Here is a 25,905-nt window from a genome sequence, read left to right on the forward strand (position 1 = left end):
AAAGTTCCACTTTAGTGTGAGGTGGCAGGTTCAACCCTCAAGTCAAGGTTTCCAAACCAGCATGGCTCACAAGATGCCCCCCTACAGTGATTAAGTTGCACTCTGTGGTCAGTCACTGTCACCCGCTTTGAACATTCTAGAAAATGTGTCTGAGGCTCTTTTGAGAGGTGATTTTGGAGGAGATAGAATTTGCTCATTCTTGACAGAAGTGATGGATGTGTCCATGTGTGAGGTATCTGATGGTTTGCCAACTATTTACTTATGTTTTTCATCTCGCCAGTGGTGTTTTATACCAGACATTCATGCTTGTGTCAGCTTTTTCAGTGCCATGAATGCATTGAATTCACAGTGCGGGGTCTTTTGTTTATTTTGTCTTTCTGAAGGTGATCCCGTTTATAATTTCAGCATCATACAATGGTTCCTTACTATCTCCAAAGTGACTTGATTTGGCAGTGGTAAAAGATATGACTTGAAGTTAGGTTATAAGAGTAGCTAAATGGAACCTGAACCGCTGTTGCTGAAATTGGCAACATATCACAAACAAACCTAATTATGGGAAGTATAAAAATGTGACCTAGATATCACCCATATAAGCCCCAAATGAAATCTACCTGAGGACATGAAATCTAATTAAATCAAACTGAAAAATCTCTAATACTGGATTATGTATGGCCTATATGATACTAAGAAGTTAAATAAATATTACAAAAGTCTTTATTTTCACAGCAGATTTTATATTTATTAAATTACCTCTGCTGCCATATGTGATTCTTCTCTGGTGTGTAGCATAATGCTAGTAGCATTCATGACTTTCTCCTTATTGGAACATGATGGTCCTACTTTTGCTACTTTTGGCAGTCATGCAACATTATAGGTTGTTAGTAATATCCAGTGTCACTATGTTTACAATTTCAAAGCTCTCTCATCATAAATTGGTGATTAAAGGCAGTACAATTGTAGAACCAGTTCCAAATGCATCTGTTAAAGCTTTTAGGTATTTGCTAGGCCATGTGTATGACATTGCCCTGCTGAGATTGCACTATCACTGCAATGAAAAGTATCTGCATTTTTTATGCCAGAAAACTTGTCCCACTTGAGCCTCTTGAGCGACCGTCGGGCCAAGTCCCCAGGGCCACTGGTCTGAGGCACGCGTGGTGTGTGCCACACATCGATGGGCGCCTGCAGTCTGGGCGCCGAGAGTGTCTGCAGAGCTCGTGGCATTACCGTGATTGGTGGTTGTGCAGTATCAGCGGACGGGAAGTATGGCGGGTGAGTGGGCCCGACAGATTGACCATGATGCAGTAGGGCAGGTAAGGCAATTGGCACCCAGTCCGGAGCAAACATGAGCAGTCTGCACTGACACGCTGTGACAACTGTCACTGCCTTTAATGGTTGACGGAACCAGAGGGCCCCAGAAAGCTGCAGGTGATCCAGATGGGGACATCTTCACTGCCCCTTTACACTTATACTAACAAGGACGTGCTGCTATTTCCTCATATTTGAGGGTACTACGTGTCAATGTTTTTAGAAATAGCAACAGAAAGTGAAGACATCACTGTTTTAAACTAATGTAAAAATGTTCGGTTACACTTTACTTGACAGTATCGACATAAGAGACATGACACTGTCATGAACGTGTCATTAGCAAGTCATAAACGTTTATGACATAACGCTTCTGTCATTAAGTGTCTTTCGGTTTTTGTAATAACAAGATATAGCCTGACGAGCCAGACCCACATTAAAATGTAGGGTCTGGGCACTCACCGTTCGCATTGCTCAGTCCGAGGGGCGGGATAATCGGTTGTCTTTCAAATTCCCTCTGCACGCAATAGGACAGCGCCATGAGTCCCATGCGTTCCAAGCGGAGCTAGTTGGCTAGTTCAAACTTTTGCCAATTAATAAAAGCTTAACTAGTGTCACACTGTTCGCCAACAGCAACATTATCTTATTTGTTTTCAAGTAGCAGGGAATTCAAGCCAAACCGTTGCAACTCTGCCATCAATCATTATGTTAAGCCCGCCTAACGACTCTATACACGATTTGATTGGCCTGAAGTTTAATTTTTCGAGCTCACAAGCCAACGGAGAGTTGCTAGACTAGCCCTGGAAGCAAATGTAATCTGCTGCCGCTAGGGTGCGTCTAGATTTCTAGGCTAAACAAGATAGGGTTAGGGTTAGGATTAGAGTTAGGGGTTAGAGGTTAGGGTTAGAGTTCATGTGTCATGACAGTGTCATGTGTTCATGACAGTCTCATGTCACTCTTATGTCGATACTGTCAAGTAAAGTGTTACCAAATGTTCATACTGTGATGTCCAGATCTGCACTAAAGTTAGCATGCTAACCAGCTAGTTTTAGACGCTACTCTCATGTAATACCACTCTGTGCCTTAAGAGGCGCTGTATTAAATACATGCAAGGCAATTGAAGAGTGCCGCCATGGAGGAAATAGCGCATTCAAGACAAATCAATATATACACATATCCCACAAAAAACAACAACAAAACATGAAACTCTTTAAAAAGCATATGCCTTTTCATCGAAACCCATAACATGTATGGAAAGGAAAATGGTTATGAGTTCAGGATGATGTGTAATTTGTCATTACACACATACCTACGACAAAACCTCAGGTCTCAAAATCTGCTATTAGCTTAATGATTACAGTTGTTTTTTTTCTGTCATCAAAAACCTGTAGGCTAATTGAATTTATAGCATCAATTAAATGGGGATCAATAAAGTATCTATCTATCTATCTATCTATCTATCTATCTATCAAAGCACGAGTCATTAATTTGTCTGAGGAGCAGCTCCAGTGAGCTTTGGGATTGAAGGTAATCCCATGTTTCCACCCAAGTAGACCTTGGAAAGTTGAAATATGACCTCTCATTAGTGTGGTAATTTCTAAAAGTAGGTGTCATTTGCTGGGAGCCCATTGTACTCTCTCTCTCTGTGATTGATGCCTCTCCATTTGCAGTAATATTGGAAACATTGTCCTCTTTTCATTCAGTTTGGAATCCTCTGTGTAGCTCTGTGTATTATTTCCTTTGAGTTGTTGTACATTTCCTGGGTTTCTAATGTTCACTATAGTTTCAGGTTATTTGCTGTTTGCTCAGGGTTGGGTTGGAGCACATTCCATTCAGATAGGCTATAGCCCATATTGTTTTGAAAGAGACACCGTTCCCACTGAACCATACCAACCAACCCCCCCCCCACCCCCCCCCCCCACACACACACACACACACACCCGACCATCACCACCACCCCAACCCCCACCCCCTGCAAGAGCTTGTTTTGTTTTGCTTTGTCTTTGATTGCGTGCAACGCTCTCGTTGTCTTTTTACAGCCCTGAGTGGTTAGCAGAGCAACACCTCCAGGCTCGGCCTGAGATGGCCTGCGTGTTACATGCACGATCCATCCTAATTTGTCATCTCAGCACCACAGTTGAAGGCAAGTACTGACATGACGTAAATGTAGCCTAAGTGCTTTTTGGATTCATAATTTACATTCTTAAATGTGTTAGATGTCACACACAAATCTGGTGAATATGGCCCTCCAGATGTTGAGCCACTAAACATGTAGTCAACTATCAAAAATACACAATACATATAAATACAAAAATAAATATTTTGAATTGAATACAGGCCAAGAAACACAAAGCACCAGAAACTACACGTCCCTGATATTCAGTGAGCATTGGCCAAATAACTTCAACCTTCAGGTTCAGCTCCTACCTCTGACATGGGATGCTCTGTGGAAATGAAGCAGCTCCCTTCCTCCTGGTTCACACGTGTCACAAACATCTGTTGTTGCTTTATGTCTGCTTGTTGGGTTTTCCACCTCACTTGGGATGGGCATAGAGAGCAGCTCTCGTGCTACAAACTTAAGGAAGTGTTACACATGATAAAAGAGCATAAGACAACAGTAAAATGGGTAATTTGCACAAAAAAAAAAATCCTCTATACTGTCATCAATTCACTTTACTATTAAGGAAAAATATTACAATTTTGTCTTCGTCTGCTGTTTTTGCTGTGAAGACATAATACATTAGTATGCTAAAATAGTACAGCTGTCTCCATGCAAGATTGCAGCTCATATGAATTCAACCATATCTTTCAGTAACTTAGCCCAGATTCTGAGATCTGCGAGGGTAACAATCACTGGTTCAACAATTAATTTGCAGCAGCATATTGGTTCTATCACATTGATTGCACCTTTTTTGGAAAATGGTCCGAATGTACTTGAAGTATGTATATCAGTATACAATTTTGCATAGAACACTGTGACTCAGTGTGTAGGCCCTAGCATTTACCTTGTGGCCCTTTACAGTAATTAAATGGCAGAAGTGGAATGCCAGTGAGCTCTATAGGGGGCTTGAGAAGGTGTGTGATCACAGTGGCATAATGGCACAAGGTAGACTAATTGTACACCTAACTGTGTATATATCAATCATATTTTTCTATAACACAATGTCTTTTGTTTTTTTCTGAACTACCACTTTCTCTCTGTAGCCAGCTGTAATGTTTAAATTACACCGAGATTCCAAGAACAATCTATAATGTACATACTCCATAGCAGAGATACCCATCAGACATACTGGCGGTGTCAGTTGTTCTTCGTGAATGTTTCCCAAACAGCTAGTTAGAAATGTTGGTCAGCAGCAACATGCAATGGTCAGAAACCTGTATCCAAGCAATGATGCATGGCATATTTTGTTGTAATATACCATGAAGACATAAAAAGTAGGCTACCACAATATTTGATGCTCTGTGTTTCTGGTACCAGAGAAGAAGTTTACACTATGTATCTCCTTGGTTTGTTGGAACCATGTTCATATAATGGATATATCACCTCATACGTATAAGTTAGTGACAACAGGTAGGAGTGGGTGTCCTCTGTGAAATACAGTGAGATCTGCAACCAGTATGCTGGCAAACCTGATCAGTTGTACTGTGCATGAATTTATTTAATTTATACCAACAACTGAATGGATGACACCTCTAAATGACAGTGTTACATTTGTGTGAATATTTTAGAACGAGTCGGAACAGCCTACTGTAGACTACAACCACTGACATGTTAAGGCGTCCAAGTCTATACTAATTTCCTCCATGGGCCTGAGGTTTCCAAGGGAGTTATCCAGTTTTGCTGAATCCCTCTTCATTTTAAAAAGTCAGCTGGAGGCCCGACTCTTCCATTTTCACCTACACACCTGATGCACTTTCATCCTCTAACCTTCTAAACAATCCTTTTATGTCCCTTCCATCTCTTCTTCCTCTCTTCAGGTCTCTCGTCTCCCAAGTGCTTTCCTTCAGTCAGCTCACTGTACCTGCCATTTGGCTGAAGTGAAAATGAATGCGTTTATCAGCTGCTTGTCTCTATTGTACCTCTCTTGGAATGAATAAAAGCATCTGACAAAAATAAAAATAAAAAGGTTAATGTAAGTATAGCATGTGGCTGTAAAATATAAGTCCTCTTCTCATTAGTCAAATTGCTCCTGTAGTCGGATGCACATATGTTTTGTTATAGATTCAGGAATCCCCAGAGGATCTGTACGATGTTACACATCTAATGAATGTACACACTGGGACATGCTCTAGAAAGCCCCGGAATATTCAGTGCCCTCTGCCCAGAGAGCATGGAGGGCATGCCAGACAAAACTTTTTCAGCTGACTTTTGAAGTGAATTGGAGTGTGCAGCGTCGTTCTTTCGTGCAGTCGTTCTTTGTCATTAAATTCGTGCCGCACCTGTCTTCCTCTGAGTCAGGAAATGGTTGACGCCTGCAGGGGCATGTTTCATTGTGCGGGGATTTTTTTCAGAGCACTTCACAAATAATTTCACAGAACAGCATACAACAGATACAGCAAAGACTGATTTATTCAACTTACAGATCCATTTAAACATTTCAATCCCAACACAGGTCAGTTGATGTTTGTTTTCCATGAAATCTCATCCACGGCCAGTTCAGATAGAGAGAGAGAGAGAGAGAGAGAGAGAGAAAAATAATACATAGCTGACATTTTGTAGTGTTCAACGTAGGGACAAAAGCCACAGTCTCTTTGAACAAATATAAATCCATCATTTTTATAGTCACTGTCTTTTCACCAAAATGAAAGAGCAAAATGTTTCCTCACATTCACATAGATGACTGTCACCATCATTCGCTGTCCGTATTGAAATGACCCAACACCCCTGGTGACTACAAACAAATTCCGCTTGTTATTATTTATTTGCATGTTCACACAGGCCTTGCTGGATCTTCTCTTTTGTGAAGAGTAATTGAATTGCAGGCCGTTTGCTTTGCGAAATGAGGAGAGTGGAAATGGAGGGCAGTGTGCTGCAAAGCGCCCAACAGAAGGGGCGGGGGTGAGGGCTTCGGGGGGCACACACACACCACACACAGACAGACACACACACAAACACACACACACACACAGAGACACACACACCCTGCCCGCTGACTGTCAAACCAAATCTGTTCAGCTTCCACAGCACAGAACCCATCTGAAACCATTAGATCAGGGAGCTAACAGCAACATGCTTCAGCCTCATCCCCCAGCACAGATGCAGCGCTATATGGCATGGTGGAGTTATCACACACACACACACACACACACACACACACACACACACACACACACACACACACACACATACAAAATTACAAACTAGCAGATATACAGACACAAATAAAATAAAATGAGACACTCTCTCACACAGAAGACACACACTCTCTCTCACACACACACATACACACACTTGCATGCACAGATGTTGGCAGAAACACTCACCGAACACACACACACATTTACAAAGCTAAAGCTCAAGTCTTTTGGGGGTATGGCTCCTCTCCTATGCAAAAGTAATTTAACTGAAGGCAGTTCCAGCTGAACAGACTTCTGTGTGATGGAAATTGCTCATAATAACATTGCCTTTGTAATTATTTTACAAGTTGCTCTCGGTGCAGTGTTAGAAATCAGTGTTAAAATTGTTGTGTATGGGCACCACTGCAGATTGTGGAAATTAATTGTATATAGAAAGGACAAGAAGAGAAAGAGAGATTGAGAGTAATAGACCAAAGTCTCCTGTGCATCCACTGTTGCACTGTTATTCATAACCTAAGCACACTGCTTGCTTCAGATACATGTGTAATCCTTAACCATAGCAATATTTAGCCATATTTGTGAAAAATATATTGCGGATCATTACATAGTGATCAGCAGCTACTTCTGTCTGGACATATTTGTATGTGATACATACTCTACTGAATTATTCTCACTGCAATCTTCATAATTTCACCATTTTAGTTACAATATGTACTCATCTAAGTGGTGAGATTTCAGTGAAATGCAGTTGATCATTATTTGTACTACTAAATTGCATTAGCATTTATTATTCCTCTAGTAGGTAATCTCTATGACTTGCATCACCTTTTGAAATGTCGGTTCTCCTGTGGAGTGAAAGACTACAAAACAAATTAATTTATTTCAGGTGTACAGTACATCAGTTGCCGAGAGTTTGAATGTCTTTCTTCTGTGAAATAATTGGGAGCAGAAACTATGTTTCAATGTTATTTTTTTTACACTGAGTGATTTTTGTCATGTTGGATTTCTTGTACAGGTTATATGCATGTTACTTTGAGTACAGTACTTTCATAAAACAGACTGAATTCTGTACAAGGAACCACAGGTAAACTTGGATTATATTAATTATTCTAAGGGTGGTTTGGGTGAGGTCTTTTTCTCCATTTTATTGAGTGGATTCTCAATCATTATATCTCAATTATCTTATAATGTGTATGGAAGCCAATAATAATGGTCACAACAGCAACATAAACAAAACATTAGAAACAGCTTGTCTTGGATGATGATCTTTTATGGTGAGAAAGCTGAGCTTGCCATTATGAACAGAGATGGACACAGAGGAAAGACTTCTACCAGGCACACACTGGATCTATTGCTACAGAAAACAGCCCTTCAACAAACCTACAATCCTGACCTGAAAGATGCATCCAAGATCAGATCCTTAAGTTGACTCTGAGATATAAAAACAGATGTGCTATAACCAGTTAGAGTGTAGCCTTAGCGGCCACAAAAGTTTTCTTTATAGAGACGAGGCCGATACAATACAAACTTTGACACTTATTTTTAAAATTGTATTTAAAACTAAAAGTAGCAAATTATTGCTGAACTCGGTGTGTGCAAAATAGAACAAATCATATTCAGCTTAAAAAATAAAACTGTTCTTGAGTGTTACATCTGTGTAGGATGCAGTCAAAACGTGCAAAAAAAATATTTCATAGGATAAATAATTTTGCTAAAGCAAAATGTGTAGGCTTTCTGAAATAAATGTTTTGTAACAATGCCTACACACACCCCAAGGTAAATAAAGGTGTTCATTTGAATCAAGAGACTATTATTGAAGTAGCTTGATTGTCATTTACTGATCATACTTACTACTCAGATCAGGTTATTGATAAGCAACTGATGTAAAGGGGAAAATATTATGTGTAAACTCAAATTGCACTGATGCAAATGTTCAAAAGCAGCTTGATTCATATAGTTGTTTTTATTACCTGTCCTCCCGTTTTATTACAGTCTAGTAGTTTTCAAGGTTTTTTGTTGACTACTCAAAAAGAGCAGAGGCAATATAGTACTTTAAAAAATATCAAAAATAGCATGAACCATAATCATTCTATGAAAGACTGATAATTAGACATTGATATACTACCATAATCATACTCCCTTATCTTTTGCTTAATTTTAAAGCTGTTATTTGGAGGAATCACACCAATATAAGTAAGACCTTTATGTACTCATTCAGGCATACTTTGCAGTATATTGATAAACTGTATGTCTCAGTCTAATAAATGAGTATTACATCAGTGATATAATTGCAATGACCCTGCAGAAGTCCTTCATGCATATAAACTTAGAACTGACGTGAGCAGGGTCAAAGGGTCTTCTATGTGATGTATAGTTTCCCTTTGAGTATTCCAACAAAATCTATTACCCACAAGAAAAAAAAAATAAACAAAACTAAAACTCAAATTTCCTTTGAGAACCCTGCAGTTTTGATTCACAACCACATGTATATCAAGACTGAAGTTGGTGTCATATGAACTATGTTACATTCGGTAAACAAAAAACAAACAAAAAAAACAAAAACATGAATTAACCATGTCCTTCTCCAGCGTTACAGAAAAGTTTCGCGGTCTCTGTCGGGGGAAGGATAATGTTCGCTCAGGTCAGTGTCCCTGGTCTCGGGTAATAAAGCTTGAAAAAGCTCACTAGTGGCCCTCGTCACACTGTCATAAGATGGTGGTGAGGAGGTGGAGGACAGCGTTTCTATCAGCTCCATTTCAGGTCCATAGTTCTCCTTCATCATGGAGGCTATGAGGCCCTCCTTCTCAGGGGCAATGCAGCTGTCCTCCTTGCACGCCCCCTCTGTTGTGGTGGTGTTGATCTGGCGGTAGAGGAAGGAGGCGTGCTTCATCTGCCTCCTCACCAGGTGCCTCCGGTAGCACCTCTGGATGATGGCGGCAGACACCTCCTCCTGCTTGCGTCTCAGCGTGGTGGTGATGGGCTCATAGGAGATCTTGGATGGGTTGGCCATCATGAACTTCTCCTCCATCTGCTGCTTGAGGGCGTCCATCTCACCCGACTCGCCCAGCACGCGCTTGGTGAAGGCAAACAGGATGTCCAGGCAGTGGATCTTGTCGCCACTGACCATGGGCAAGTCCATGGAGATGAGCTTGATCTTGTTGGGCTTGGCAATGCGCAGTGGCTCCGACAGCGTGTCGGCAAAGTCGGAGAGCTTGGAGTACTCAATGAACTGCGTGGCCTCGGGGTCGAACTTCTCCCACACCTCGTAGAACATCTCAAAGTCGTCCTCGCTCAGAGGCTCTGTGCTTTCCTCGGTGGCGACACTAAAGTTCTCTAAGATTATGGCTATGTACATGTTGACCACGATGAGGAAGGAGATGATGATGTAGGTGACAAAGAAGGTGATGCCCACAGAGGGATTACCACAGTTGCCCCGGGCATTGGTGCCCGTGTGCGGAATGTTGGGGTTGCACTCCTCTGGTGAGTTGTTCAGAATGGGGCTCAGTAGAGCGTCCCAGCCGGCTGACGTTGTGATCTGGAACAGGCAGATCATGCTGTTTCCGAACGTTTCAAAGTTGAACATGTCGTCGATGCCGGCCTGCTTTTTGACGTAGGCAAAGTTGGCCATGCCAAATATGGCGTAGATGAACATGACCAGGAAGAGGAGGAGCCCAATGTTGAACAATGCTGGTAGGGACATCATTAAGGCAAAGAGTAAAGTCCTTATTCCTTTAGCTCCTCGAATCAGACGCAAGACCCGTCCAATCCTGGCCAATCGGATGACTCGGAAAAGGGTGGGAGAAACAAAGTACTTCTCGATGATGTCGGCAAGAACAATACCTGCAAAAGCAAGCAAAAATACAGCAGATGTAATTAAAATACGTAATCTTTGCACTAACCTGTGTAAAGGTAAGCCCACTCCTGCCTTTTATAAGTATGTAAATGATTGTATGTGGAAAAGCCATTACTAGATACAAGTCAATTCAAGACAAATATATTCTCACTGTAAATGTAAATCAGGTTTCTAGGCCAAGTATACTGGCATATACAAGGAATTTGGTCTCTGCATTTATCCCATCCGTGAATTAGTGAACACACAGAGCACACTGTGAAGTGAAGCACACACTAACCCAGAGCAGTGAGCTGCCTTGCTACAGCGGCGCTCGGGCAGGAGTGAGGGGTTAGGTGCCTTGTTCAAGGGCACTTCACCCGTTCCTACTGGTCGGGGATCGAACTGGCAACCCTTCGGTTACAAGCCCGAAGCCCTAACCAGTAGGCCACGGCTGACCCCTGTAATATCTGCACAGTCAACACAAGACACAACGATGGGTAATATATAACAGCTCCCTGATGTTTCCATAATTGTCTTAATTGTAGGGCAATAATTAAGGTATGTCTTGGTATCCTTGGAGCCCAAACACTCTGTCAGAAAGCCATATCAGTATATAAAAGCTGTGCATGGCATATTTACAAACAAAATAAGGGTAAAAAGAAATGATGCTGAATTCTGAATGAATGGATGCTGGTCAAGAAAAGCTAAAGAAACATAACCATGTTGGCAGGGGTGTAGCACAAAATCCTGGGCCCTATGCATAAGCAGTCCTGATGGGCCCCCCTCCTCTCTTGATCCATGTTCCTCACATACTTTTTTTCCCCGAAAAAAGAATTGAGCCACTGTACACATGAATCTATGTCTCTCTGTTCATTAATTAATTTATCTTACCAGTCCTGGATCCTATGGCAAAAAAACTGTTCTGCATTGCCCTGACTATTCCCATTTACTCCTCTGTTATCTTACTGTGCTCAGAGCAACCTTCATATTTCCTGCTCTCTTCACTTCCATTATCCCCTATCACATCTTCTCTATCTACAAGGACAGACCCCTCTACAAGCATGAAGCATATGATTGATATTAGCCTCATACAAACATAATGAAACACACTGGTGTTAGTGTTGCTAAACACCTTTCAGTCAAAATTGCTAAACATGGTTTGCTTTAATTTTGAACTGTACAAGCTCACCATCTCTCACATCCACAGTATAATCAGAGGATGATGAGGGGTCCACTGAAACAGGGATTTCTGAAACTGAGGGTCATGAGGGTCAAGATTTGCTACTAGGTAAATCTAATATAGCTATTAGAGCCTGACCGATACATAAGTGTGCCGATATTAGGCCAATTTGTCATTTGTTTAGACACAACTTGTCTAGTTGGTGGTCACCCTATTTCTGCTACTTTATAGCACACACACGTAGCCTCCACTTCCCCTTTTCAACTCAGATTATGACTATTAACTGGTCTTGTATTTCTTATTTTTTTATTTTGGGGGGGCTTTTTGTGCCTTTTAATGTGACATTACAGTAGAGAAAGTGACAAGAAGCGAGTGGGAGATGGGGTGGGATCAGGAAATGACCCAGGCTGGACTCGAACTGTAACCAGTTGCGCCCCCAATGTATTTCTGCACAGAACCGCTCGCATGAAGTGGAAATAATAGGCGTCCCTTCTATTATCTAGCTGGGTTGCGGTTGCAGCACAGTTGGAGCCGTGCCTGAGACAAATCAATACGCAACTAAGCAGTTTCGCAGACGTAACGCAGGCAATGTGTTCAAGCCATATGAGAGGACGTTACATTATGCAATTTTCCTTTTCAATCACACAATGGATCACACTGTTTAATGCTGTTAACGGTGTGTAAAAGCACAAAAATACCATCATAAAGTAAATATTTAGAAAGTTATTGTGCCAATGGTGTTTATCACAGATAAGAACAAAGACCTGATGCTATTATTCATAATAATTATTTCAGAATTTATTGTATAAAAGCCTTTCATTTGGATACCAGATAGTTAGTAGTCTGGCCACGCCTACCTAGATCTCCTTTCAGGGAGATTCTAGTCTGGAACACCATAGTTCACTAACGTTTCCATTGGTCGGCAGATTACCTGCCCAATCAATGACAAGAGGGGATGATGTTATAGTCTCGAAATTGAAAGTGGCTTTGGTAAACGGTAGTAGCAACGCCTGTAAACATCAAAAATGGCAGTCGGAAGAATGTGTACATTTATTTACAGCAAAAGTACGCCTGCATACATTGTTTCCTGATTGCCAATGCTGTTTAGTGTCAGTTTGTAAAGTTTAGGCGAAGTAGATAGTAACATTATGAATCCCTGAATAATGTGATTGGTTAGGCTGGACCAATGATTTCAAAGTTAGCGCTCGTCGTATTGTGTTGGAAAGGAATCCCAATCGTGAGGGACCAGACTCTTTTCACTTTGTGAATGAGTTTTGTTTACCAGACTAGATAGTTAGGCCTATTAAAACACAATATGTCCTACCTTGATCAGAAATTTTCAATATGCTAAATATTAGAGTACATTTTTACATTGTGTTTGTTAAAAATGAATATTGGCTGATTTATCGTTTATCGTTTTTTGAAATCCTCAAATATCGAAATTGGTATCGGTCTTTAAAATACAATATCGGTCGGGCTCTAATAATGTTAAATGACATGTAGCCTATGCAGCTTATGTTTAACTCATTATTATTAATTATATATTACAAGATATATACTGCTAGATAGATACTGCTAATGATAGATACTGCTAAACATTTTTCAAATTAGTCTTATAATGGTGTGGTATACAAACAGTGATGTTAGAGTACAGTTTATTTAGCCTTACGATTACATGTTTAGCCAAGGTATGATTTGAAAGTGTATTTTTCCGTTTTTTCAATTTCGTTAGTTCGTTCTATTCAAGCAGTTCAGAACCATGGGATTTCATGTCTCATCTTTTTTTTTTTATTATGTTTGTGCTCACCTTTCTTATAATAATAAATAAGTTGTTTTTGGAAAGAAGTCGATTTAGCTTTCTTAGAGAAAGATATATTGCACTAGCAGCACTATAATTTGAGCTCCAGCACTAGTAATGCTCAACTACCATAAACAAAAGCGTTTAGTTATAAATCCTGGCCCCCAGTCTTCACTATTTTTAGGATGCAAAATTCAGTCAGTCAATCAACCAAGTTATTCAGCCAATACACTAACTTTACATTTCGGAAATTAGAATATTCAAATGAAAGAAAGAATATCCAAGAATTGTCAAGGACCCTCTCCACACTTTCCCTCCCACTACGATGCTCATGCTTGTTGGTGAACATAAAAATGTATTACCCATTAAGACAAGCATGAATAAACGTTTATTACATTTAATTACATTTAAAAAGCAGCTAAAACAAACATTCTGGTCAGCTTTACAGATACACTGACCCTGATTTGTGCACCTCCTCTCATAACCTGGGAGCATTTTGACCCACATGGTCTGAAACATGAATTATGAATGGTAGAGGGGTTCAGAGTCACCTCCCTGAACCATACATCAACTCCTCCAGAAGCCATTCATCAACCTTCCAGCCCCCAAGCTCAAAAATTGTCAGCTGATTCAAATCTCAATCACTGCCCAATCACCTGGGCTGACAGACCTGATTGCTTCAATTACCTTCACCTTAACTGAGGCATCCTTGGTCAGGGAAGGCTATGCCATCAGAGCAGTAACCCTTTGGCCTGCTCCATTTTCTGATCAGGGCCATAAGGAACATATATGTTCCAAAGTGCCTCAAAGTGGGGAGAGCCCACGTATGCATGGGGAAAGCCAGGCTAACTAGACTTGGGCACGGAGACCTTGATCATTCAAGTCAAGGGTATGTGGACTTGTGTATGTGGACACTCATGCTATAACATATGAGCAGTAAGATGGATGGGTGATGATATTGGCATTTGAACACCATCAGTGTATCCTTTAGTCAGGACCTTACAGGCTTTGGATATTTCATAACAATATTTAGTAGCTTGAGTGCACCTTTGACATACTGTAGAAATGACATGTTTTATGAACACAATTTTTAGTTTAAATATTTCAATGGTTTTTCATGTAATATATATTGAAACACACTCACCCACAATGGAGAGGATGACCACAACAAAGTCAAAGATGTTCCAGCCAATTTTGAAAAAGTAGCAACGAAGGGCAATGATTTTGATGATGCACTCTGTAGTGAAGATTATAATGAAGGCTAGATTGATGTTGTAGAGGATGTCCTCCATTCTGGAGGACTGTTCATCTGTCTCCACCATCATGGTCAGCATGTTTAGGATGATGAGGAGCATGATCAGGATGTCAAAGGCTTGTTTTGACACAAGGTCAAAGAAGAAGCGTTGGACTGCATTCTGTGGAGAGTTTGGGGACAAATACAGTTGAGTATGTTATCTCCTTCAATATAGGCAAGGCAAGGCAAGGCGATTTTATTCATATAGCACATGTCATACACAGGGGTAGTTCAATGTGATTTACATAAACAAGAGCAAAGAGTACATAACACATAAAAGGGCAGTAGTTTTATTTTTTTTTAAAAAGTACAGTACAAAAATGGCTCCCTATAGTGGCCAGAATTAAATTTAAATCTCTCAGTTTGGCCTATAAGACACTGGATCTGCTCCCTGCTATCTTAATTCAGTGATCAAGATACAGTATATATCCCCAACCGCCCTCTGCGGTCTTCTGATGAGCGTCTGTTGTGTCGATCAGCCATAAACGCTAGGTCAAATTCAAGACTCTTTTCCTCAGTGGTTCCTTGTTGGTAGAATGTGTTGCCCAATGCTCTCTGTTTCTGTTATAGTTTGGGGTCTTTCAAGAGGGGTCTAAAGGCATATCTGTTCAACATGCACTTAGTTTATTAAGCGTTTCTTATGCGTTATGGTTTGAATATTAAAGTATTTATTTATTTTCATTAGGCTATTGATTGAATTGACATTGTTGTTTATTATTGCTATTCTCCTTAGTCTTACTAACTTTTAAATTGTTTACTGTTAAATTGAACTTATTGTTGTTATTTGTATGTCGCTTTGGACAAAAGTGTCTGCTAAATACCATAACCATGATGAGTGGAGGTGCAAAACGCACACCAGAAAAGGAGGTGCTGGCAACCAGTAAAACACTTGCAAAAGGTTCAGTGACCTGAGGAAGGCCGACAGGCCGAAACGTTGTCACTCTAGTCACATTAAAGACTTATATGTGTAACTACGGAGTGTGCAAATACCATAACCATAACAAAAATAGAATAGTTAAAATATACCATAATTTATCATATAAAAAAGTAATAAAAAGGTCAACATTTCAAAATATTTTGTCAGGGCTTGATGAGTCCAATGTATGTTTTGAAAATGATCATGACACACACATATAGCAAATTTCATCATCAAGTCAATACACAAAAAGAAACTATTCAGCATGTGACTAAATGTAAAGAAAACAGGTATATTTGTTTTAAAAACAAACTGATGTTAATGGCCCCCGGTACAGTGACATAAAGGCTCTCTAATAGCAGTAATTAATCAGAATGTGGTCTTGTGAGGATGCTCACCACAGGGCGTGGAATCGGCTTCTGTGGCTTTTTGGATCCAAGTTTCTTCATGGCATTGTAGTACTTCTTCTGTTCTTCAGTCATGAAGATGTCCTCCCCACCTAAGTAAAAAGAGCACCACCTTCACTGTTATTTTCTCATGAGTGTTATAAAGAGTATCTCCACAGATAGTTGTGTGAGTATCTCAGTGTTGATACTTATCTTTCGCTTCTGTTGGTTGAAGTTGTCAATGATGACACCAATGAAGAGATTGAGTGTAAAGAAAGAGCCAAATATGATGAATATCACAAAGTACAAGTACATGTACAAGTTGATCTCCTTAATTGGCTGTTCCTCCACCTGAATCAGCAAAAGAGGAGATAAGACAAATGACATCAGTTCCCATTAGTGAAATTCCAAATTATATATATATATATATATATATATATATATATATATATATATATCAGCATTATCTGATGTGTAAAATGTATTAAACAAACACCAGGGATAGACTGTATACTAACCGCACGTGAATCCACTGCTGCATACATGATGTCCATCCAGCCTTTGAAAGTAGCCTGAGAATAAATTAAATAGTCTTCATGATTATATTAAGTTTTTTATACATGTAAAGTACAGTTTAAAAAAAAATTCAATAATATGGTGCACATGTTACAAAGATAAGAGATCTCAAACCAAAAGAACGGGGAAGTGGGGAAAGAGGGGGAAAGGACAAATATGGGCTTCCTTCTGGTGGGGTATTTTTAAAGCTGAAAGACAGAAACTGAATGGAATATGGGGTGTCCTACTTCAAAACAAGTCAGGGCTTATCAGCAAGAAATCACTACGGTAGGGCTTTTTACCTTAGTTACCCGTAATTGCAGCCTTTTGTGAATGGCTAAGGGCTGACTATTTCTAGATGCAAATGAAAGGTTTGTATTGAGTGAAGTCAGAAGAAGGTGATGGAAAGCGCTAAGTGACTTGTTGCTAGGCGACTGTACCAACTAAGTTAAAGTGAAGAATGACATATGTGCACTCTCGCTGAGTACAAAACTCAGTATAATGGTCCCGGTGACTGCTAAAAATAAGTTTCACCGACTTGATTGATTCGGTTGTTCTTGGGGAGACAAGGTGGGCAGCAACAGCAAAAGTAAAGAAGAGGAAAAAGGAAAGTTTCAAGCAGAGAGGGAGTGGGAGGGCATCAAACTCACCACTTGAAGCAGCGCAAGATAACCGGCACCCACATTATCGAAGTTGACTTTCACTTTGGTCCAGTAATACTGTGTGTCGTTCATGCCCAGGCACTGGGTCAAGTTGTTGATTTCGGTGACATTGTAAATGTAGCCTGTGCGGTTGACGCAGCGGCCAAACTTGCCCGCAAACAGGTTGACCCCCATGATGCTGAAGATTAGCCAGAAGATGAGACAGACGAGCAGCACGTTCATGATGGATGGGATAGCCCCAATCAGAGCATTCACCACCACCTGGGTACCGTGGACAAAGGGAACCAAAGTCACTAGGGTGCACCCTTCATTAGTATAACAGGGACACTTCTGACTAATATGCCACTTAAATGTCAAAATCATTATGAAAAACATGTTATTGACTAAATGCTACTGTATGTGACCAACTACTACTAATACAGTTACCCTGGGGACTTAAGGAGATTTAGAAGAAGGGAGATTTTTTAAAGCATTTATTCAGTTAAGTTTTCCCTTTCACATAAACACATTTATGTGAATGTATTACATCCAATGATGTATTACATCCAATGATGTAACAAACAAAATAATTCATTCAAAGCCCACTTGTGTTTTACTAAAATAGTAAAAATAATAATTGTAGTTTATTTCTTTAACTGTAATTACCACTACCACTTAATTTGACAACCTCCAAATATTAAGATATATATGTTAAAGTGAGGTGGTAAATTTTGCAGATTTGTTAAGATTCAAATCCTATTCAGTCAGAAATTCCACTTTTTCAGCGTTTCAGCTGATGATAAGTCTGGATTTCTGATAATCCTCATAGAACTAAGTTTAAGTCAAAGCTCTGGGGTTTAACAAAGTGCTGAGATGGACTTGTGTATTAGTTGATTTAATGGAGCTTGCAGATAGCCATGAGGCTCATCAGACTGAAGTGGCTGTCAGAAAGAAATCTGCCACACAGTCGCCACCCTAAGAATGACACAGCACTTTCGCTCCCATGTGAGTCCACTGCATGTGGTGGACAGAGGAGAGAGGCCGCTCCTAAAGCGGCGCGACGCATAATCGCATTTGCCAGATTTATGGCCTCAGAGGGGGAAGTCAGTGCACCTCAGCCTCAATTTTACAGAGCATGCAAATCTAATGGGAAGAACTCCGCTGCACTCTTTTGGCTGCTGAGGGACATAGCTGTAAGATTACAGAGGGTTTTTATTCCCCCATCTAATTTAACAAGTGCTTTTGTTGTATGGAATTTAGAAATGTCTTTGTCATGACAGTGAGATGTGGTTGTTATGTAACGTAACACTGGTTGAAGGTAAATAAGAAAAATCACTTAACAAAGATCAGATGATTATCATTAAATGTGTCTTAAAGTGATAACATTTTCTGTTAATACTGAAAGGAAATATTACATGTTATTAGTTTTTAGTTGAAGAATTTGAAATAAAATACATGACATACAAAATATTTACTTAGCAAATGTAGTGTACTTGTAGTGTATATAATACTGCTAATGACATGCATGATATTCCTCACTGTAATAAAAAACATTCAGATTGAAAGGTATAGTGTCATTGGTGCTTTGACGGCTAGAAAGTTGGAAATCTTATACTGCAGCATCTAGGCTGAAAGCACTTCCTAGAATGTAGAGTATGCGGTATGTCCAATCAAGTCTTGGGTGAGGATTAAATGGATCAAACTTCATTAAATTATGACAGGACAGAGAGAATGTCACAGTGCGGAGAGAATTAAGCTATGTGAGACACACGTGGTTTTTGTGTACTTATCTTGTTGCCATCAAATCCAAAAGAATGTTTGGCGAAGAATTAGTGAGAAAATTAGCACATGAATTACAGTTTTTCACAATTGCTGAAACACATTTTTTGAAACCTTCCACCCTTTTCTCAAAACTGTAAACGCAAACCTCAACTCTCAAACAACATTCGAAAAAATCTAGCCTGAAGTAGCCATACTCAATTCTGTACAGAATTTGAGTCTGATAGTGCATGATTGGGATGTGATTATATGGGGCGTGTTTGAAAAATGCCTCTGCATTCAAATTGGATAGATCTAACCAATCAGAACAATGAAATAGCCTACCGGGAATCCTGTCAAGCCAAAACATCCTTCTTCTCTACAAATGCCTTAGTCGCTGTTTTCCTACAATTATTTACAGTTACTGCGCTGTAAATATCTTGTACAATGTAACGTGTCGAGTAATTACACATGCAGCTCGTGTGAGTGTAGACACTAGACTGGTTTATTCACGTTACCCGCTTCACCATACAGGGGTCACCACCTAGTGACGTTAACATCAACACTGATATTTAAAGTGATAGTGCCACAACTCTACATCCCCTTTCTTCCAGATGAGATGTAAATAAACTTAACACAGCCCACACAACACATTTCATAACCTGGGGCCCATTGCACAAAACTAGGATAAGAGATTAAGCCGGGATATCTTGGTTATCCTGGCTCAATTTATCTGTAATCCGGTTGCACAAAAGCGGGATAGGGGGCAGCAGGATATGTTATGGATAAATCACCATGACGATTTATTCTGTGGAGCTAGCCTGCTCCAGACCAGGCTAAGTTCCAGGATCTATTTCTTTTTTCTATTTCATCCCTTATCTCAGTCAGCAGTCACCACAAACGGAAACCAATAGTTATTCCACTGCCCACTACACATTGTTATCCCATATAACTAGATCCACTGTCATTATTTAAACGTTTGTGATCATTAATTAACTTTTACATACTCGCCATTCCCGACCTGTCATGCGACAATGTGACGTCACGGGAGCGCCGTAACCATTTCACGCGTGGTGGTCGCGACACTAGTTGCAATATTTTCCTAAACAGAGGTGTTGGTGTTTGTTGCTGTTGTGAAAAGGCTATCACTACCTACTTTACACCGTAGAAGAAGCAATGAAGCTGCTCTAGTTGCCATGGTGAATCAGTGAATCTGTGATCGATGGCGGGGTCTACTTGAGGGAGCAGTGAGCGCGCACTTATCCAGGATAGGTTTCACCTGGCTTGATGAATCCGTGTCTGCTCATCCTGGCTTGGTCTTTGTGAAACCACTTAAACCTGTACGCTCTTGTTTTGGATTTATTGAGCGCAGCTCAGTAACTTATCCCGGATGTCTTAATTCTGCTTTTGTGCAACGGGCATATATGTAGGTATATGTGATAACAATGTGTAGTGGGCAGTGGAATAACTATTGGTTTCCGTTTGTGGTGACTGCTGACTGAGATAAGGGATGAGATTAAATAGATCCTGGAACTTAGCCTGGTCTGGAGCAGGCTAGCTCCACAGAATAAATCGCCATGGTGATTTATACCATAACATATCCTGCTGTCCCCTATCCCGCTTTTGTGCAACTGGATCACGGATAAATTGAGCCAGGATAACCAAGATATCCCGGCTTAATCCCTTATCCTAGTTTTGTGCAATAGGCCCCAGGACACCTACCACAGAACAAAAGGTGACACACAACATTAATAGTAGGGTGCATTATGAGCAAACAAAGTTAGTTCAGTTAACGAAGAAACACATAGTTATCATTTCCACATCTTGATTTTAGTTTAGTTTTTCAGCCTAGTACTGACATAGTCCTGATAACGCTGATTGGGTTGCCTAACTCTGCCTGCTCAAGTCACCACCAACTGTCTCTCAGATGAGTCAGCAGTATTGACCACTGGTGTGATACTAGGAGGTGTAGGTGGTGGGTTGGCGTTTTGGGCAGTCTCTCTATCAGGTACTGGTGAGGTGGACCTCAGTGGCACGTCCTCCTCAGAGCTTGCCGTTGGGTTTTCATCAACCCAAAGGAGATGTCGCCTGTTCCTGATATATCTCTTTCCTTGTGATGCTATTACGTAGCTATTAGGCTGCTGAGCTGGGCCTTCCACTCTTGCCTCTTGATCAAAACCACGTTCAGTCTGCACTCTGACTGTTTGACCTGGTCTTACTGCAGAGAGGCGGTGAGCACTGCGGTCTTGATACACTTTCCCCCTCATTCTGTGTTTGGAGATGGTAGCAGCCACGTTGACTTGAATAGCAGGCCTGAGCATGTCTGTGGTTGCTGGCAGGAAGGTCCTGGTCTGCCTGGATATGAGGCACTGAGCAGAGGAAGGGAGTCCATCACGGGGAATGTTGCGAGTGTGGAGAATGGCTGCTTGGATGTCTGTGCCATCACGGTGGCACTTCTCCAGCAGGTGCTTAGCGGATCTCACTGCACGCTCAGCAAGACCATTAGATTGTGGGTAATAAGGACTGCTGTGGATGTGTTTAAAGTCCCATGCTTGTGAAAAGTCTGCAAAGTCCCTTCCAGTGAACTGGGTCCCATTGTCAGTCATGAGGGTGTGGGGCACACCATGTGTTGCAAAGTGTCGCTTCAGCTTCGTAATGACCGTGTTGCTGATCATTTTAGGGAGGTAGTCCAGCTCGAACCACCCTGAGTAAAATTCCACCAGGACTAGATGCATTTTGGCACGCCACTCAAATATATCAGCTGCAGTAAATGACCATGGTAGTTCAGGGATGTCATGGAGGTGCATTGGTTCCTTTGTGTGGTGTGCTGTCAAAGCGTTGCATGCAGCACAACGAGACACCTCTTCGATATCTTCGACACCAAGAGCAGTCATTCGGTCCAGCTCCGCCTTAACCTTATCTTTCATGGCAATAGGGATCCTGCGGGGACCACATATTGTGGGGGCAACAGTGTCAACTAGTCTCATATGATATATCACAGGCAATTTACCTATGACATTGGTGTCAAAAAGGTCTTTGTACTCCAGTATTTCTGGAGCTTTTTGTTGCAGCATGTGGACGTCAGGTCCGAGATGTATGAGACCAATAGCAATACTGTCTTGTAGTCCCAGTATGGGTTTTACATCCCTATTGACCACATGAAACTTGAACTGTCCCTGTGTACAATGCAGTGTTACAGTGCCATCAGTTTTGATTGACCTCCATAAGCCACTAGATTGACCTTTTCATTCAAATTATCAACCACCTGATTGTCTGGTTCAATGGTCAATTCGTTTACTCTACCCATTTCTCTACTTCTGTATGGAGTGGGGGCTTTGGGGCGAGCTGTGGCCTGCGCTGGTGCAGAGCGACAACACCTAGCAAAGTTTTCCACAGTTATTGCATATCTTATCAGGTGAGTGTTGGCCATTACAATTTCCACAGCGAGCCTTCTGAATTGAGCACACTTCAGCTTCCTTATGAAGTTCCTTAGAGCTTTTCTCTGACTGTTCATGGAGCATGCTAATGCTAACTGCCAGTTCAAGGGTGAGATTCTTTTCACGTAATGGTTGTTTGCGGAGGGTGTCGCTCTGTATCCCACAGACGATACGATCCCTGATCAATTCATCACGGAGTGCGCCAAAATCACATTTCTTCGCCAGTATTTTCAAAGTGGAGACATACGCGGTGTTAAAATCATGCCTGTCCATAATGACGTTTTTCACTGGCAAACATAATTCAGCAAACTTTACCAGTAGTCTTTCATGACTTTCCCCCTCTCCATAAACAAAGGAATCTGACTTTTCATCAGCCTCTGGGCCGGCTAAGTTCAGTAGCGTGTAGGCTTGAACTTTCTTAGATTTATCCGACAGTCCTGGGTTGCAGTAGATTATCCATTATTTCTCAAATTTCCGCCAGTTGTCGGCAATGTTGTCATCAAAAAGTAGTGGATTGATATGACAAGTCCTTGAGCCATAGTTGTTTGTAGATAAATGTGATTTCATATAAACAGCACTTGCCACATTCATAGCCTACTGTCAATCCATCAAAACTTCGCTGAAATGTTGCTTTTGCTCCTGTGAAACGCTTTAACCCGCTCTGGTCACATGCTAATTACGTAAATTACGTCACGTTGGCATTGATTTCGGAAAAAGGTTTATTACTCAGCCAGTAAGTCAGTTATGAGGTGATTAACGCCAATCACACAATGTATTACTCCGAAAATAGAAAAAGTTAATATAAAGGCTTAAAACGCTTCAGCTGTAACGTAATTTGATGTCAAAGTGGCACCAAATTGAATGGGGTTCAATGGAATGGCTAGGTGGAACTGGTCTACTATTTAGCCTAAGATCTGCCATAGTGTCTACGCTCTCCGAACGTTCGCCTGCCCTCTTGGTTTATTCACGTTACTCGCTTCACCATACAGGGGTCTAAATGTCTAGCTTGTCTAGTGACAGCCTTTTTCTTGTAAACAAAATCAACCGATGCACGCTAAGGTGATGTGATAGACTAGGCACAGTTGCTCATCTTTCCATCATTATATAAGCCCCCCAATGAATTTGGTGGTGTCCCTGATTTTACACTTTTTAAAGTTGGTAAAATAGGGAAGGCCTGTCCTACCCATGAGAGGGGTATTGGTTGTGTATACACAGATTTCCTACCTGTGATAGAGGTAGAGGGTTTTCCTACCTGTAGTAGAGGTAGAGGGTTTTCATACCTGTGATGGAGGTAGAGGGTTTTCCTGCCTAAGGCTGAGGCGGAAGAGTGCACTATTTCCTGCCAGTGATAGTGGTAGTGGCTTTACTGCCTATGCTTAAGTAGCAGTTTTGGTTATGCACAAAATAGGCCTGAGAACATTGGGTATCTGGGCTCATTGGGCTCTGAATGCAACAGCACAGCCTACTCATCCAACTCTCTTTTTATTATTTTATATTTATATATATTTTTTTGAATGATACAGAAGACAATGAAAAGTGCAAGAAAAGTGCATGGTGCAGGAGTATCAGATCAGTTCATATCGGAGAGAGAGTTTCTAACCCATGGGTAGAGGACATCATGGACTATGTGAAGAGCCATCTAGTTGCTTGGAGTACGGCAGCTCTAAAGGAACTGAACAATACGCTGAAAACTATGAAAGGCTTGAAGGAAGAACATGGATGTGGCCGTGGGGCTAACCAGAGGAGAAGGTCACTTAGCACGTCACTGTGACAAGGAAAATCAGAAACAGTATTGGGATCACCCTTCACAGCAGCGCTCTCAAACTCTTGTCTGGTCTCAAAGTATAGGACATGGAGGTCTCAACAGGGGACCCTGTGGTGACACTTCTGATGTACCACTTGAACTGTTTTCCTCAACTCGCTCTGAATGCAACAGCACAGCCTACACAGCCAACTCTCTTTTTATTATTTTATATATTTTTTTTAATTATTTTATATTTATATTTTTTTTTTCCGAATGATACAGAAGCAGATGTTAGTATGAAAGGAAAGGAGGATAGTTGTAAGTTTACAACAATGAAAAGTGCAAGAAAAGTGCATGGTGCAGGAGTATCAGATCAGTTCATATCAGAGAGAGTTTCTAACCCATGGGTAGTTAAATATAAAGAACATGTAGTAAAACACCAATACTCCTCAGCAGTGTTTGCTCCGAAAATGTACTGGACGGGGACTGGTTTCTGGAAACCAGAAAGGTTGTATCAAAATGTACTGGACTGGACTGGAAAGGTTGTATCAACGATGGCGGGGTAACGTCACTTCTGTTGACATTCAAACAAAACAGAGAGCTAGCTCGCTAAACCCTCCCCCTCCCTCCTGTGCAATTGAAACTCTCCTGAACACGCATCTCGTCGGTTATTGGTTGGAACACTTTATTTTGCCTTTGAGTGGTTGGCAACACTTGTTGTTAGCAATTGTTTTTGTGGGCAGATCTCAGAGCCTAGGCTGCCTACAGAGACGCATTTTTTTGACGACCTGCTAATGGGGCGGGCCGCTAGTGGATCATTAGGAAAGATTAGATGAATGTGATAATTTATGTTTGGGCCTTTTTTTTTTTAAGTATATATTTTTGAGTTTTTTTATGTCTTTAATGATAGGACAGTGGAGAGTGACAGGAAGCAAATGGCAGAGAGAGCAGGGGTGGGATCCGGAAAGGACCACGGGGCGGGAATCGAACCCGGGTCGCCGGTGTATGGTGCAGGTGCCCCAGTAGCGCCACAGCTAGGGCCATGTTTGGGCCTTTTTTGGGCCTGCAGTTGCTGATACAACCTTTAATGTGTAAATGATATCTTATAATTTCACTCACACATAATAGATAGTTGGTTTAAAGGGACCATTAGCTTTGTTTTTCCAGATAACATATTAGACCAGCATGGATACAAATGCAAACAACCTAGTATAGTATTAACTTCTCCATTCTCAGTCCAGGAAGATAAGGACACTCCAGAGTGCTTGCAGAGTGCAATGGGCAAAAATGGTAACTTATGACATCTGTGCTTTTTTTGTGTTTATTTTTTGCCACTTGTGGTTACCATTATACATCACAAGTGCATCACAGGGCAAAATGTGTTTTATTGCATGAAAATGTGTTTAGAGATTTGCAAAAAGAGTCAATGAGATCTGCAAATGGTGTTTTACTAGTTGAAAACTGTTTATGGTTTTGACAAAAAAGTGATTGATTCAATAAATGTGTTCAGGCAACTGAGCATTTGGTTCATAGAATGGGGTTCAGTGGTTTAGCAATTGTGAAAAACTGTAAGTGGTAATGATCTTAACATGGGATTCAAAATCAGCTTGGTCCAATCCCTGTGAGACTAGAGAAATGTAAAGCTGCTTCTAAAATGTTAATGTTTAAATTATTATATATTTTTTTTTTTTGGCGAAATATAGCAAGCAACATTAAACAGACATAGAGATGAAGAATGAGTTGAAGAATAGATAGAGGAGAGAA

The 25,905-nt window shown here is 40.8% G+C and overlaps 1 protein-coding gene across 2 annotated transcripts in view; it reads right to left on the reverse strand.

Moving 5' to 3' along the window:
- Positions 1–5,878: 5,878 nt before the first annotated feature.
- The window catches only part of scn5lab (sodium channel, voltage gated, type V-like, alpha b), a 110,682-nt gene continuing 90,655 nt past the window's right edge, over positions 5,879–25,905 (reverse strand). The window contains exons 22-28 of one of the 2 annotated variants that reach the window (XM_076290513.1): positions 17,212–17,484; positions 16,525–16,578; positions 16,220–16,357; positions 16,019–16,123; positions 14,555–14,825; positions 11,622–11,687; positions 5,879–10,440 (exon numbers count right to left, since the gene is read on the reverse strand). In XM_076290513.1, the coding sequence (XP_076146628.1) occupies positions 9,191–10,440; positions 11,622–11,687; positions 14,555–14,825; positions 16,019–16,123; positions 16,220–16,357; positions 16,525–16,578; positions 17,212–17,484 (2,157 nt within the window). In that variant the 3' untranslated portion in view covers positions 5,879–9,190. The remainder of the gene's footprint in view (positions 10,441–11,621; positions 11,688–14,554; positions 14,826–16,018; positions 16,124–16,219; positions 16,358–16,524; positions 16,579–17,211; positions 17,485–25,905) is intronic. The other variant, XM_076290514.1, reaches the window with a different exon arrangement.

The sequence above is a fragment of the Alosa pseudoharengus genome, unplaced genomic scaffold, assembly GCF_046254945.1.
Source record: "Alosa pseudoharengus isolate Yale_2024_CS ecotype anadromous, Long Island Sound unplaced genomic scaffold, YU_APseudo_1.1 YU_APseudo_1.1_scf_18, whole genome shotgun sequence".
Taxonomy (NCBI): Eukaryota; Metazoa; Chordata; class Actinopteri; order Clupeiformes; family Clupeidae; genus Alosa; species Alosa pseudoharengus.